Raw genomic sequence first — 15,788 nt, forward strand, 5'->3', positions numbered from 1 at the left:
GCATTCCACAGAAATCACTCCACTGCCTCCAAATAATCCAGAACTCTGCAGCCAGGATAGTAACAGGCACAAAGTCCACAAGCCACATAACACCTGTACTGTTGCAGCTACACTGGTTACCAGTTACCCAGAGAGTCCAGTTTAAGATCTTACTGTTGACATTTAACTCCCAATTATATCACTGACCTCTTGGATAGCTACACCCCTTCCAGCTCGCTGCGATCCTCATCAGCTGGTCTGCTCAAGGTGCCCAAGATTAACCTCAGCACCATGGGAAAGAGAGCGTTCTCCCACACAGCCCCAAAGCTGTGGAACTCACTTCCAAACAACATCAGGCAGTGTGAATCCACTGCCCAGTTTAAAAAGGAACTGAAAACCTTTCTTTTTAGACTAGCCTATGGACTGTGATATGGCTAAATGGACTATATATATTTTATATATATATATATAATTTTTCTCCTTTTTTGATATATATATTTTTTTTTCCTTCTATTTGTTTTATCTGTGAAGCGACCTTGGGTGTCCTGAAAGCCGTTTTTAAATACAATTTATTATTATTATTATTATTATTTTTGGAGCATGCAAATATAATGGCATTTTTACAGTGACATTTGTTTTTGTGGATTGTATTCATATTTTGTGTTGTACTGCACCCTTGTGTGTCCTGAAGGATGAAAAAATTAAATGTGTCATTATTATTATTATATTATTATTATTATTATTAGGCCTATTATTATTATTATTATTACAGTAGTAATAATAGTAGCAGCAGTAGTAGTAGACAGAGTTTTATAGATGCACTTTTGTTGCTCTGGAGAGATATACAGTATCTGTTCAGATATTAAATGGTGCTAGTTTTTATGTATCATATGGATTCCACAAAATGAATGAGAGATTCATTTAAATGTTTTTTTTTTCTTGTACAGATGTTTGACATTTTATGTGCAAATATACTTTATATAGACCAGATTTTACATGTTGTAAAATGCTGCCAATGTCGGGGTGTGTGGTGAGCTCAATGGTGTTTTAAGCCCCCACCGTTCAAGGCACCTAACCACTTCAACCCTTCCCTTGCCCTTGCCCTTGCCTAACCCTAGTGCCTTCCATGCAGCACTGCCTGAAAAACAACGTTAGGGGCTTAAAACACCAAACACCGTATGGCTTGTGACTAACATATTTGTGGTTTAAGATCTGAATAAAGTCACATGCAAGTATTTATACAAATCATAAAATATTTAATTGTTTTCTTTATATCCATTCATTCTGTAAGCTCATATACACAAATGTACAAAGGGAAAGTGTATCCCATCATTGTCTCATTTACTTTCCACTAAAAAGTGAAGAGAAAAAATTATTCTTCTCTTCTCCGCGTAAACGCAAGGACTTGCTGGTGCGTGTTCCTCTTTGGAGGGGGGAGGCCATCTTTTTTCTGTCTTCCTCTTGTTGTTGGACTTGTTGACAAATAACTAGCCGCATGTCCTCCTAGATAGACAAAGATTTCTTATAGTTATTTTATCAAATAAAAAATATATCAGAGGGCTTAAATGTGTCTTAATTCAGGCATGGGCCAGGTCAGTATAATTAAAATTTTTCCTTGCTTTAATCTTTGCTATCAACAGCACAACTGACCTGCCAGGCATCCACCTCCTGAGACAGCGCCACCTTGTGTTTGATGGTGCTCAGCAGCTGTATGTTGAGAGAGTCTCTGTCTTGCCGTGTTTTAAGCAATTCTTCTTCCAAAGAACTAAAAACAAAAGGCGTATTCATGATGCTGTCTCCCATTATCAGTATCAGTAATAACATCTGCATTGAAAAGACAATGCCATAATTTGTTCTCAGCCAGTAGGCTAATCTGAATGGCAATGGTAAGCTTTTTACCTGTAGCTGGGTTTTCCAGGACTGCTTCGAAATGGTTTCACCTCTTCCCTCAGTGACCGCACTTCCTCCTCTTTGCTCTGTAACTGTTGCGCAAAAACATTTAGTCCTACGTGTGGTCAGACCAGTGTAATTTGAATGTGTTATAACAGGCAAATGCATATGTGCTCCTATCAGGCAAACCTCTTGATTCAGTTTCTGGAGTTCGGCTTCTCTCACTTGCAGGACTTCTGAGTGAGCCAAGAGGGCTTCTTTGGCCTAGTCAGAGGAACATTTGATGAGTATAACGATTCACACTGAAATGAAAACACAATCTGAACATGCTCAACCCTTCTTAATTAATGATTAATGATTCATTTCAACAGGACAAAACTTCTCCTTGTCAATGTTATGAGCAACAGCTGAACTCAAAAGAACATTTTCAACGTTCACTATCTCTCAGAATTGGGATTTTCTTCTTTGGTGTCTAGTCCCACTCTACTCTATCCCATTGAGACGGCATGGGTTCTGTGTTGTAGTCCCGGGAGGTGTCACAGCTGGGGGGGCAGAGAGTACCTGCGACTGCTGGAGCTCGCACTGCAGCGAGAGCGGGAAGCTGGTGGTCTCTCCCAGGCTCACCTCCTCCCCCAGGGCCTGCACTCTGTGCTGCAGCGTGCGGTTGTGCGTTTGCAGCCGGAACACCGTGCTGTGCTCCTGCTCCAGCTGCCACAAACAGCCAGAAGAGAAGGAGAGAGGTGCTGCTCAGCTCAGGCTCACGAGCTGTAGTGTCAGATAGGCTCACTATAGCACACAGCCAAGCCTATAGAAATGCACCACTCAAGTACAGTGACTCTCAGTGATACTAAAGGATCCTGTCACATCATGGAAAAGTTCACATCTCTCTCTCTCTCTCTCTCTCTCTCTCTCTCTCTCTTTCCCTCTTATTTACATTCATAAGTGTTTATGTCTTTCAGAGAATTTAAGTATTTTCAAGAGTAACTCTTCTCACTCTTGACCATGTCATTTCCAAAGCGTTCCTTACCTCGGATTCCTTATCCAGCAGACTGCTCTGTAGGTCTGCCACCTTCTCTCTCAGCATGTCTCTCTCTGAGCGCAACCTGTCGTTATCATCCTGTGTCGACTGCAGCCGCTTGTCCAGGTTACTGTACCGTTCCTGCGCCACTCTGATCTGTATACAATGAAACGGAGGAAGTGTCCTATTGTCAGATGTATGACGTACATGTGTAGTGTCATGATACCAATGTTTGGGTAATAGATGTAGTTGTGTGCTTTGTGTGTGCGCAGATTTGTGTTGTATGCCCACTGCTCACGCCACCATACCCACACATGCTTTAAATGGACATAGATTGAGGCAGGCATACCACAACAAAGCTAATACACATGAGATGGACTGAGAAATAATAAACAAATGGCCTTACTTGTCCTGTTTTAAAACAGTCATCTAATTATCAGGGTGCTTGTTATCATACACCTTTTCACATCAGTATGTTTAAATATAGAGCAAACAACGGCATTACCAACGGTGAAAAGACATTCCACAGCTGAAATGAATGTTAAACACGTTGCCGATGACATCATCCTGGCGTGATGCTTTGAGTGAGTGAATATGCATTGTGTCTCCATTGTGATTGCAACATCACCTCTGCTTGAAGACTGTCCACCCTTGCCGAACTAATGGAGCGGGTGAAGCTGTTCTCCTCCATCTCCTCCCTCAGCTGACCCAGCTCCGAGCGCAGCGCATGCTCCAGTGACACCGCCTGCAACACACAGGGGGGTCTCCTGAGGCTCTGTTGCGTAGGCCTTTGTCTACACTCAGTCTGATGTAGGTCACTGCTATTTTAACCTGTTTCGCCACATTCTTTAAAAGGCGTGGGGTATAAAGGGCTTGAGTATAACCTACAGTACATAACCTACTGTTACCACACTTCTTTTCCTTTTTCAGTTGCTATCCATACATTCTTTACCATCAATTTATGTAAATAGAAGACCTAAACAAACAAACGTTGCGCCTCCAGGGGACGTCTGACCTCTGCCAGCTGTTCCACCAGTTTGTGGTTGTGGTTGGACAGCTGTGTGAGCTGCTGGGTCTCCTGGCGGCGGCGGTCCCGGCCCTGGGCGTGCTGCTGCTCCAGCTGCTTCCGCAGGGTGGCCAGGTCGGCCTGCAGCTCGGCCTCCCGCTGACATGCCTCCATCTCACACACCTCCAGCCGTCGCTGCACCACGTGCTTCTCCTGCTGCATGGCCTGATAAAACACACACACACACACGTAAACACACACACACACACACACACACATACACACACACACACATACACACACACACACGGAGGAGAAAAACATATGGACACACATACACGTACACACATAAACAAGGACAAACACGGACATACACACAAACATGAACACACATACACACACACATACATGCACACACACACACACACATACAGTACACACACACATACATAAACACAGACAAACATGCACACATACACAAACACGGACACACACACACACACATTCACATATAAACACACGTACATTGATACATATATGAATGTCTGCTCATTCATCAGCTTTTTCCAAACAAATTTAAAGAAGCTTGACCAAACATAGCATTCAAGGTCATTTCCGTTAAACAGCAACGCTAATGCCCCATACAAACAGCCAAAAAGCTCTCAGTTCAACTTAATAAATGACTGCAACCAAACAGATTTGCTGCCATGAGTCCAAACTATGAGTGGCTCACTGATGGCCCACTGTACCTCCATCTCCTTGTCCTTCTGCTCCAGCTGGACGTTCAGCTCCTCGTTCCTCTCCAGCAGGGCCTGTCCGAGCTCAGCTGCCAGGATCAGGTCACTCTCCATCAGCGCGGGGCTGCCATCGTCCTGGGCCAGGTCTGTGAGTGCCTCAGGGACCACCCCTGGGGCCATCGTCCGCTTGGTGGAGGAAGACGATGAGGAGAAAGGGAAGAAGGAATCCTCCAGGCTTGGAGAAGGCAGGGTCTCCTTCTTCGGGGAAAACATTCGGTTGTGTGCACTCGCTGATTCTGGACTGTGACTCCCAGACAATCCACAGATAAGCAAGCTGACAGTCACACCTTATGAGACACCATTTTTGCCCAGTAAATTCCAGCCAGTTCTATTATATAGAAGCCTATTTGGCACACACAGTGGCCACAAGAGAATAATCATAAGATGAAGTGATGGTTATGGTTGGTTATCAAGTGCATGTGGCAAGTCAGGTTTGAAAATTCCCACGCAACAGACAGCGTGAAGCATGCAGTCATGCCCATGCCATGCTGGTTTATTTGGTGACCAAATATTGCTCAAGCTCTGACAATGATCCCAGTTCCTTGTGGTTGTTTGGACTGATGAGTTCTCCTTCAGAAAGCTGACTTCTTAGAGTAACCAAGTGGTAATCCTGTAGGTATCCTGAAACAAGACATTCATGACTAAACAGGCTTTTGACCCACACATAAAACGACACCCTTTTCAATTCCGTGCAAAAGAATACTTCTAATGACCATACCATAGGCAGGTTATCACAGTAAACAAAACAGGTGAACAAATCAGATGTGTATCATGAGACATTGAGTACATGAATACATTTAATCTTCAGTTGCCTTGAAACCATGTCTTTTGTTGCCGGTTCTCATCTATTGTGAGGGTGACCGAAATGGAAGTGTAGTAGTGTTTCAACACATTCCACAAGTTATTCAAGACTTCTCATGGACCTGCTGCTCCACCCTGCAGTGACAGTGTCTGTCTGACAGGTTTTGTTTCCCAGGGATAAAACCTAATGGTTCTTTAAAAGGGTGGCCAAACCTAAACTATGCAGACTGCGAAACATTAATAAATGACCAAGAGGAAATCAATTGATCTTCCATACTGAGAGATGCTGTTGTCGCAAACATTTCCTTTACTGACTGCCAGTCAGGAAATACAGTATAGTCTTTCACTTGTCTTAGGTCAGGCAACTCATGTAGGACTCATACCTCACATTTTTATATCCTGTCACTTACAGACTACATTGAATAAAAAGATCCTTAATGATGCTGCCGGTTGTACCTGTGATGTTAAGGCCAGTGGCAGTGCTTCCATTTAAATATAATTCCACAAAATATTATAGAATACAATAAAGATCACCTATTACCTGACCTCAGGTCTAGGTATGCAATATCAGTGAGACAACATTTAGTTCCAACCAACCAAAAGTCAGCTCACTGACTTGTACACATCTTTAGGCCTGCGCATATTTTTCTTACCTGGTGGCTTCCTGGTGCACTCCTGGCTCGTGTGGTGGCAGTAAGTCAGTGGTTACCGTGGAGCAGCTGTTTCCCTGTATGCTGACCACACCCATGTCTGATGACATCACTTGGGAACAACTGGGAGGGGCCGAGACACAGGGAGGCAGAAAACCGGTAGACCGTGATGGCGGCAACACCTTCAAGAATGGTGATAATGGATGTGTGAACAATGGACATGCCTCTCTGTGTTTTTCTCATTTACATAAATGAAAATGGTTGGGTTGCATGCAAACGTTCAGCTTGTTATTATTACCAAGCAAAACAGATCCCTTTTCGGCAAAAACTTTACCTTAGTATTATTCATAGATATTTTCTCCTTTACATAGTATGTTCATAATGATTGTACTGATAAATAATATATTATGAATGTTAAATTATGAATTATTGTCGTTATAATTTTATACAGAATATCCCTCAAAAGAAAGTTGTATTTGAGATGAACTGGTGATTTGATTATTTCCTGGTGTATTTCCCATTAGAGGCACATGGTGGCAGGAGAAGATTCCCAGTAGCACCAAGCTAGTCAGGCCTCAGAGTGAAAAACATTAATGTCTCAATTTACGTTCATAAATGTTTATGACAACACAAGTGTAGGATATCACTTCACATCAGACCTATACTTTTGTTTGCCAGATATGTGGTATATTAGTGGCAGCCACATACATAAACTAATGTTTAGCAACCAAAGGTTTATCCATACTGTAGATTACCAGGCTGACATAAATGCTCAACAAAATAGAAACAACTTGATAAGCTTTTTAAAGCCACGGTTAGTTTTAAAATCTCAAACAACACAAATAAGACCCTTTTCCTGTTCTTTCCAAAAATACTTTCTTGTCTGGACATTTGTTATTGTGATTAAGTTGAATACATCCCCAATCCTGTCTGAAATGGCAAGCTCACAACAATATTCGTGGAGTGATTGGTCAGTGTTTTTTTTCTCTGGTGCCTTTAAGGGATGGTTAAAAAACGTAATGGACACATCATATTGGGCGATGTGCGTACTTGTACCTACATGTAGTTTTCAAAACAATAGAAGTGGACATTATTGGCTGTTACTCAGATCTTTTATGGGCAACAGTTACAGGCCCTGCCCTTCCTGCCCACATGTGAGGATGGACTGATTATCTCACATGAAAACAATAACCATGGAACTGTAAAAATGATTTAAGGCTAGACAGATCAAAAGTGCAAAGGACAGAGATTGATTTTAAACAGTCATTAAAAAGGTTTTGAGACAGACAGAATGGCATGTCACAAAGACCACCTTGTTTTTCTCAGTTCTGTCTGTGGGTGCAGTGAGGCTTGTGGAATGACTTTCTCCCAAAGCATACAGACAGTGAACTGAGTGTGCAGACCGGGGTGGTGGTGGTGGTGGTGGTGGTGTGTGTGTGTGGGGGGAGGGGTCCAGGGTCAGACAAATCGACACAAACAGGAGCCTGTGAAACTGCCTGCCATGCCTCCAGATCGCAGCAAAACAAATTTTCCTTTGCTTGAAAGGGACTCTTTGAGCTTGTGGAGCCTACTTAGTCAACAAACAGGTAACAAGGGATAGACATATAGTGAATCAAGAGAGCAATATGAACCATTTACATATATTATATCTACATTGCATTTTTCTGCAAATTTACAAATTGAAAAACAAAATGTGGCTTACTTAATCTTATTTGTCACAAGGGTAAAAATGACTGTACTAATTACTGTAGTGTTTTTTTCCAGCATCCATTAAAAATGGTGATAGTGAACAAACAAACAGAGGGGGGGGGGGGGGGAGCAAACAAGTTGCACATTTGAAATGAGGGGAGTGCTCTATCTGCTCTGTGAGTTTAGCAGGAGGTGGAGTAAAGCCCCCAACTGAAGTCCCTCCTCTAGTCCCAACTCTCCGCAGACAGACTGACCATCAGAGAAGAGGAACATGGAGAAGCTGAAAGGCATGAGCTGGTCAACGGTTCTGGTGCTATGTGGTCTGCTGCCTCTGATTGCCCAGGCAGGGAGAGAGATGCCCAAGCTCTCCAACAAGAAGCTGTGTGCAGATGCTGAGTGCAGTCGTGAGTTTGATCTTTTAAAACAATTGGTTGTTGCAATGAAATGCAGTAACCTACATACAGTAGTAGCCTACTTTACTGTTGCCTACATCAGCCATGCAAATAAATGCAAATTATGGAATGCAACACATAAAATAGCCATGTACCTTAAAGGCTGCAACTAACAGAGTGTCATGCATGAAAAAAGGAGCTAACAAATATATAAAGAGCTAATATAATTTGTCAAATTGTCAAACTATGTTCCTTTATCAGAACCACTTTTGAGAAGAAAAAAAAAATGTTCCATCAAATGGAACAACAGTGTTCACATAATTGACAAGAGTGTCTGTTTCTAGATCCCATCCTCATTGCTCGTGCCCTTCAAGATTATTATCCTCAAGACTGCCGCTTCATCCCTCTCCGCCAGGGTCAGCTTGTTTATGTGTATGCCATGCTGAAGGACCAAGGTAACCTCTTCTGGGCAGGCAGTGTAAGTGACAAAACAAACCGAATGATGCATGAGCTGTTGAATGCCACAGTGAGTCTTGACATGTTTATGTTTTATTGACATGATGTTGCTTGCAGTGTCTATGAATTTCAAGACAGAAATAGTTGAAATGTAGGCTATTAGAGAGAGCTGACTTGTTTGCTTAGTTTTTTTTTTTAAACTGGTATTTCATTCAATTACTCAGGTTCAAGGTTCCTACTATGGCGAGCATGAAGCGCGTCTTGGACATTTCCCAAGCAGTGTTGTTGAAGAAACCCATGCCTTGATGCCAGCAGAGGTCGAGGTTAAAACTGACGTGAGTATAGACAACTTGACGCTTTTGAGGGAATAACCTATCCGTGGGCCTAGCTGTAAAACAATCGATGACTAAAGCAATATGTTTGTCTTTTCCAGAAATGGGACTTCTATTGTTACTGAATACGTTTCTGGTTTACCTCAAAAACGATTAGCATATGGATGACCCGTGAATCTCTTTTGTAAGCACTGCTACTGCCACGAGTCAAAAAATGACCTCGTTTTTTGGACACCTTCCTGCTATGGACACCTTTGTGAGCTGCCTTTGCTGCTATGTGGTATAACTAAGCAAACACACAGATTCAGTTCTTATTTATCGATGCTGTAGACACCGTTTATGCTTTGGGCAGATGTCTGATGTTCAATAAAGATAAACAAAGCTGTTTTTGTGTCTTTTTTCATTGCGTAATGGAGCGCATCGCGTTTGTATGAAGGATACTTTTATTCTAACGATCATCATTTGTCTTGCACATTGTAGCCTACGTCATCTCAGTCTATGTGTTTTATTTCAGTTACCTTTTAACCCTAATTAAATTAATTAAATTAAAGTTAGCCTGCATGTAAACCCAGATACCCAGGGATGTCTTTGAGAGAAAAAAACGTAACCATGGTGACGTGTCAACAAAGTAGGATCCCATTCAGATGTCATCAAAAATAGAACCATACAGTCAATGGATAGATCACAGAGAAGCTCTTTCAGAGTTCTATGGGCAGCACTTTACACAGTAAAAAAAAAGTCTAGCAGATCAAGTGAGCAACCTTGTGAGGACACCATTATTGTTTTATTCGCAGGTGAATCAGCGGGTAAGTAGGTCAGTGTGGCCAGGGCTTTCATTCCTTCTTCAGAATAAGCCAAATTTAGTGTCTTTATAATAATATGGGATGGACCTTTTTCCAAGTTTCTTATGCATGGATAGTACATGGACAACGAAAGCAGCACCTTTCCACTATATGCTCCGCGCCTCTGGCCAGAGTGAGGTTTGGCATGACTCATTTAAAGATGCCAAGTTGCGTCAATTTGGATGGCGTTGCTCCACCAGTGAAAACGCCTATACCACTGCCACCTTGATTGGCAATTGGTCTGAGCAACGGTTTGATATGCGTTACTCTACAAAAGTACGCCGGCCACTGCCCTCTCAGGTGAGCTCTGATGCTTGTCATAATTTTCATGATCTGAAATGAGACAACAGACACCAGACATTATAGATTTTGTCAAGATTTTTGCATTTATCAGGTGACCTGTCATTTGCATAATTGAAGTATTATATCACTTTCTTTATCTCTCAGTTTTCTGACTACTTTGAAACAACTTATAGTTCAACCTACAACAAAGATGAGAAAAAGCCCACTCAAATCAGTAAGTCTGTTGCTCCCCTTTGCTCTTTCACTTCAAATAAAAATAACCAAATCCATTTCAATAGGCCTATCCAGAGCCATATAAAGGTATTCTTTTGATTATCCAAACATTCTGAAAGATGTAGAGCCATCACCAACTCTCAACTTATCAAGTGTGTTTACTGTTTATTTGTTTATTTCATTCTGAAGCCCATGCGAAGGAGCCTAGAAGCTTCCCTGGACATCAGCCTGAGTTGGATCCTCCGCACACCAAGTGTGTAGCAGACTCCAGCTATAGACAGGACTTCAGAGCACATGGACGAGAGAGCAGGAAAAATGGTGAAACCTCACAATACCCACAGGACACCACAGTCTCCCAGGACCAGTAGGATAGCTCCCTGGCCTGAAATACAGCAAACTCAATCATTTTTATGTTGGTTGTTTTGTTTGCTTTGTCTTTCCATGAATATTGAACCTGCTGAAATGCTCCATTTTGGATGGTCAGAATGAAGTCTGTATAAGACTTTAGAACAGAAGATAAAAAAATAAGACTTTAAAACCAAACCTCCACACCTCTGATCGTATAGAATCCCTGCTCTATTCTGTGGTATACCTTACCCCCTTATGTGAGTGGAAACAGTGACTGAAAACCGGATAGCTGCAGTAAAGGAGGGCTCTGTTATGGGGTTAAGTTTTGGGCCTACTATGGCATCAAATGCAGAAGATTAACCTCAATAGCATACTCCTCTATATGTAAAGTTACTGATTATTCTTTTTACTGCTAACTGAGAGAAGGAACAGTATTCAAGTATTCAAGTGTCTTTGGGGTGCTATTGTTTTTCCCCCAGTTGTCTCATTAGGTCCATAGCTAAATTCCATTGGAATGCAATTAATGCTTATCTAATCAGTGTTTTCATTGTTCATCTCAGATAAGAGGCTTTGGGGAATGAGGCATAATCTCCCCTGTCAATACAATACACACACACATACACAGAGAGAGAGAGAGAGAGCGTGAGAGAGAGAGGAGAGAGAGCGTGAGAGAGAGAGGAGAGAGAGAGAGAGAGAGAATGGAAGTGTCCTGTTTGAAATCAAATTAGTTCTAATGAAACAATCCATTTAGCTGTGGAAGTGCTGCAATAATTCCAATGCCCTTTCTTTACTGCATAAAGACTGACTAGTTTAATGAAATCACATCACACATGACCACCTCTCCAATGCTTTTAAATAGTGAGACTTTTTTATTATGCATATGGATAGTAGTTACACACTTATAATTACTGTTAATAGTTAATATTATAAGGAATGTTTCAGCAAGCAAAATGAAAGAGAACAACCCCTCAGCTGAAAGTCAAAAGGGATGTAGATATTAAGGGTTAAGTGTGTATTGGCTTTTCTTTCATCAACCAATATTAGTTTTTTGTAAATGTATAAATATTACATATAAATCTATATCAGTAATAATATATTTTAAAGCTGCGATTGAGGCTAATTGAAAGAGACTGGATCAAATGTGGACAATCTTGGTGATGTTATTTCTTTTTGAACACATTGGGTGTGTGTAAAAAAAGGATTTTAAAAACACCCTTTTAATGGACTCAATCATTTTTTTCTGCCCCAAAGGTGTTAGATCATCCAAACCAGTTTGTTACACTGCTGTCTAAAATGCCAAATATTGCTTTGAGATTTAATCAATCTTCAGTCCATATCATTTTAGACACAGTGATAGACACTTTCCCTTTACATATCACCTTTACAGAATCTTCAACTGTAATTGTAGGTAAATCATAAATGTGTAATCACTAATAAGAAGTAGCTCTCAGTTCTGGTATCCCAGCCTGATAACTGACATAGAGGAGGACTCATGCATTTTATGGACGCAGTGAGACAAGTGATAGAGTAAGTACTTCTCAATAATTAGCTAATTATTCATTTATGTAGTTTGATATTGAGCTGCTTCTTGTTAAACTCAGAATGAACGAGTAAAACAATATCAGTCAACCTTAACTTTAGCTTTATATTGATTCATATTGAACAGTTAGGTCCTGATCTCATCATTGCCGTACTTTCAGAATAGGGGAAAGTTGTGTTTCTCCATTATTTCACCATTATCTCATTATTTCACCATTATCTCATAGCCTAGAAATCTAGACGCGCCCCTAGCGGCAGCAAATTACATTTGCTGCCGGGGCTAGTCTAGCAACTCTCCGTTGGCTTGTGAGCTCCAGAAATCGAAACTTAATCAGGACATTGAAATCGTGTATAGAGTCGTTTGGTGGGCTTAACATAATGATTGATGGCAGAGTTGCAATGGTTTGGCTTGAATTCCCTGCTACTTGAAAACAAATATACTATTGCGTCCTATTGCGTGCAGAGGGAATTTGAAAGACAACTGATTATCCCGCCCCTCGGACTGAGCACTGCGAACGGTGAGTGCCCAGACCCTACATTATAATGTGGGTCTGGCTCACCAGGCTAATTATCTCACCTTTCAGGCCTACCACATCCTTCAACATGCCTGTCCTCCTCTGTCCAATGCTCCCTAATGCCCTTTACACTCTCACCACATATTTCAGTCGAGGTACGGGCACTGCATTTGAGGAAGATGTACAAGTTTTTGCCTCACATGAAATAAAAAGAAAAATGTAACCGAAAGTAAAGTCATTCATGAGATTGGGGTAGCAATGTTTACAGTCTTTAAGGCTTTGAGAACTTGTCTTTGAAAAAAAATACTGACAGGATTTTGGTTTTGTGGTCCTATATGGCTCTTGATTTCAGACTGGGTAGACATACAGTATACAGTGCATTTCGCTAATTTTTGGCAACCAGCTATAGGCTCTCTATAGCTACATATAAATATGAGAAACAGGTGAGGGGCATGTTAGGGGCCGAGATGGGCAGAGCTCAGTAGATGACCAAGCAGGAGCACTAGAGGCTCTACTTCTGCTGCACAGCAGGCTTGTCATCATGTGTGATGGGGATGTTCCGCTCTGGGACATCGGAAACCTTCCGTGGTCCGATTACGGTAAGGACACCGTCCGTGGACAGGGAGGAGGTGATCCTGGCTGGGTCCACCCCGCCTGGGAGTTTGTATTTCCTCTGGAACTCCCGTGACACGAAGCCATGATCGTCCTAAACACAAGAGACATGATTTTTCACTCTCAGGAATGCTGTAAATGTTCAATATTGTACATGTGTAGGGCTCATGCCACAGTGTGAAGCTGCACGGGAATTGGGCGCAAATTTGCCACCTGACGTTCTTGATGTTTGGCATGGATCTCGATGAAATCTCCATTAATCTTCACTGACAGCTCCTCAGGGGAAAAGTGCTTCACATCAAGGCTAACTGTGAAGCGATCCTTCTCCATCCGCATCTGGAAACATGAAATATCACACCATAATAACCCATATCAGATTGGGTCAATTGGAGCCCAACAGACAATGTATAATGAACTTTCAAACTTAGCACCTCCTGGTGGTGCTGTATGTTTTAGTATGGGGTGCCACCACCTCTTTCAAGTATGTGAAGTTAACAGAGGAAGTCAGCAGTGGTGACTGAAGCCCATGATAAGGGAGCAAATAAACAACTGTGAAGGGAAAGCTACAGGCCGCAGACTTGTATTGAAAGTATTGGCAAATACCTGCTGCATTTGTACCTTTGTATGCTGTTTGCATGCAACACATGCAAAAGTCCCTAGATGTTGTATGTAACAAACTATGGGCTGCATACATAATACTGTATAATCCATAAGCATATGTCCAAATCATACATGTCATGCAGGGATCATGACATGTTTTAAATAGCTCATCGGTGTCATTGTTTTGAGTGTGCAGCTGAACAATGTCCATGTGTTCCATGGCTTAAAATTGATATAAAAATAGCCACTCCAATCTCTATGTACACAGAGATGAGAAAGTCCCATGAGACTGTTTTAGGGAACACAGCAATAACACACTGATATACCATGGAAACAGCTGAACAAATATTCATCTTTTTTACTTAGAATACCTAATATGATACTTTAATGACTCATCACATACAATAAATGAAATGTGCTCACAATTGACAGCAGATATCTGTATTATTGATCATTATATTCTCATATAATAGTATAGTAACTTTACATATTTTTTACCGTCACCTCAAAGTATCAGTCTGTCTGAAGCACTGAGGCATTGTATTGGTATCAAATATCAGGCTGTAGGAGATTTTGCCTGGACCTGCAGCTCACCTCAGAGTGTCCACTCTCCAGCCAGCTGGGCCAGCGCGGGACAGCGACCCGGGGATAGTAGAGTGAGGGGATGGGCGGCAGCATGTCGCTCTCGCTGATGTGCTCCCCAAAGTGCTGGTCGAAGATACGGCTGGGGAGGAAGGAGGGGAGGAAGCGGCGGAACCAGGGCTGTTGGATAGTCACGTCCATGCTGCTCCAGAAGGTGCGAAGGAAGCCACTGCCCACAAGCCACTCAGAATCTGTTTTTTGTCCCGACGGCCAGCTTATATACTCTGCCACTGCCAGGCCCTGCCAGCCCGCTGACGACGGTTCTGGAACAATGATGTAAACTGTTTTGCCCCCTCTCTCGCGCTCACCCTCTCTCTTTCTCTCTTTCTCTCTCTGTCTTTCTCTCTCACTCAATCCCTCCTACTGTCCCCTGCTCAGTCTTTCTCGCTCCCTTCACCCTTCTCTAAAGAGCATGTCTTTAAACCGGTAGTCTGATTTCATTCACACAGATACTACCTGGATTATCACTTGAGCTTTCAATGGTCCTGATGTGCCTCATGTTCACACCCCTGGAAAACATTCTGTCTGGGGCGGTGGGGCAGAATTTGCCAGTAACGTCTGATCTTGGCGTTTTCCCATTTCCCCCCCTGACTCACTCCAAGGCCACTGTGCCAAGGTGGATTAGAATGCCTAGACTCTAATGTGCCAGTGCAAATTTGGGCATTGGCTCTTCTCAGGATTTGGTCTCCCGACACAAGGGCCTAAGGGAGATTGGCCAACTATGCCGGTAGTGGGCCAGCTCTGGATTATATATGGATCTTCTTGCAGAGTGCAGAGTCATTCAATCTCAGAGGGAATTCTATGTGTATTAGGTACATGTCTTCCTAAGTCTTCCAGAACAGTCCGAATGTGCAGGTTTTCCGGATTTCTTTTTTGTGGCATGTTCATTGTAATGACAAAAAATGAGTATAAAGAATAAGGTCATTTTTCCCATAACGTCTCATGAAACAAGTCACTACTACACACTGACTAATTGTATTATATATCTACAGGATATGTGATATCCTTAGCAGCATTATCTTAGATTCAGGTGATAATACATCAGGTCAAGAAAAAAAAATCTCAACTTTATTTCTACATTGCCTCAGTGCATTGTAGCTACTACCCCACAATCAACTCCCTCTCCAGAGACCTCTGAGGGGTCTGCCACAAGCTATTTCTAGC

The 15,788-nt window shown here is 42.1% G+C and overlaps 4 protein-coding genes across 6 annotated transcripts; 2 read left to right on the top strand and 2 right to left on the bottom strand.

Moving 5' to 3' along the window:
* Positions 1–1,214: 1,214 nt before the first annotated feature.
* Positions 1,215–6,189, bottom strand: bicdl2 (BICD family like cargo adaptor 2). 2 transcript variants are annotated; one of them, XM_076273865.1, is made up of 10 exons: positions 6,145–6,189; positions 4,643–5,311; positions 3,903–4,118; positions 3,516–3,632; positions 2,897–3,043; positions 2,431–2,577; positions 2,059–2,133; positions 1,879–1,961; positions 1,630–1,744; positions 1,215–1,482 (listed from the first exon to the last, which is right to left on the bottom strand). In XM_076273865.1, exons 2-10 carry the CDS (start codon positions 4,901–4,903, stop codon positions 1,321–1,323), a joined length of 1,323 nt encoding a protein of 440 aa, XP_076129980.1. In that variant the 5' UTR covers positions 4,904–5,311; positions 6,145–6,189; the 3' UTR covers positions 1,215–1,320. The 2 variants fall into 2 exon arrangements, with proteins under 2 accessions (XP_076129980.1, XP_076129981.1); XM_076273866.1 differs by lacking the exon at positions 2,431–2,577.
* Positions 6,190–7,676: 1,487 nt separating this feature from the next.
* On the top strand, positions 7,677–9,395 carry mia (MIA SH3 domain containing). Its single transcript, XM_076273877.1, has 5 exons — positions 7,677–7,727; positions 8,017–8,234; positions 8,567–8,700; positions 8,903–9,013; positions 9,112–9,395. Exons 2-5 carry the CDS (start codon positions 8,102–8,104, stop codon positions 9,133–9,135), a joined length of 402 nt encoding a protein of 133 aa, XP_076129992.1. The 5' UTR covers positions 7,677–7,727; positions 8,017–8,101; the 3' UTR covers positions 9,136–9,395.
* Positions 9,396–9,921: 526 nt separating this feature from the next.
* cfap68 (cilia and flagella associated protein 68) lies at positions 9,922–10,736 on the top strand. The gene is made up of 3 exons (XM_076275002.1): positions 9,922–10,152; positions 10,300–10,369; positions 10,558–10,736. The coding sequence occupies exons 1-3, from the start codon at positions 9,922–9,924 to the stop codon at positions 10,734–10,736; spliced, it is 480 nt and encodes a 159-aa protein (XP_076131117.1).
* Positions 10,737–12,642: 1,906 nt separating this feature from the next.
* On the bottom strand, positions 12,643–15,226 carry cryabb (crystallin, alpha B, b). Of its 2 annotated transcripts, none has more exons than XM_076273872.1 (3): positions 14,577–15,226; positions 13,593–13,718; positions 12,643–13,476 (listed from the first exon to the last, which is right to left on the bottom strand). In XM_076273872.1, exons 1-3 carry the CDS (start codon positions 14,763–14,765, stop codon positions 13,282–13,284), a joined length of 510 nt encoding a protein of 169 aa, XP_076129987.1. In that variant the 5' UTR covers positions 14,766–15,226; the 3' UTR covers positions 12,643–13,281. The 2 variants fall into 2 exon arrangements, with proteins under 2 accessions (XP_076129987.1, XP_076129988.1); XM_076273873.1 differs by having other exon boundaries at positions 13,596–13,718; positions 14,577–15,223.
* Positions 15,227–15,788: the final 562 nt, after the last annotated feature.

This window comes from Alosa pseudoharengus, unplaced genomic scaffold (genome assembly GCF_046254945.1).
Source record: "Alosa pseudoharengus isolate Yale_2024_CS ecotype anadromous, Long Island Sound unplaced genomic scaffold, YU_APseudo_1.1 YU_APseudo_1.1_scf_8, whole genome shotgun sequence".
In the NCBI taxonomy this organism is placed as follows: Eukaryota; Metazoa; Chordata; class Actinopteri; order Clupeiformes; family Clupeidae; genus Alosa; species Alosa pseudoharengus.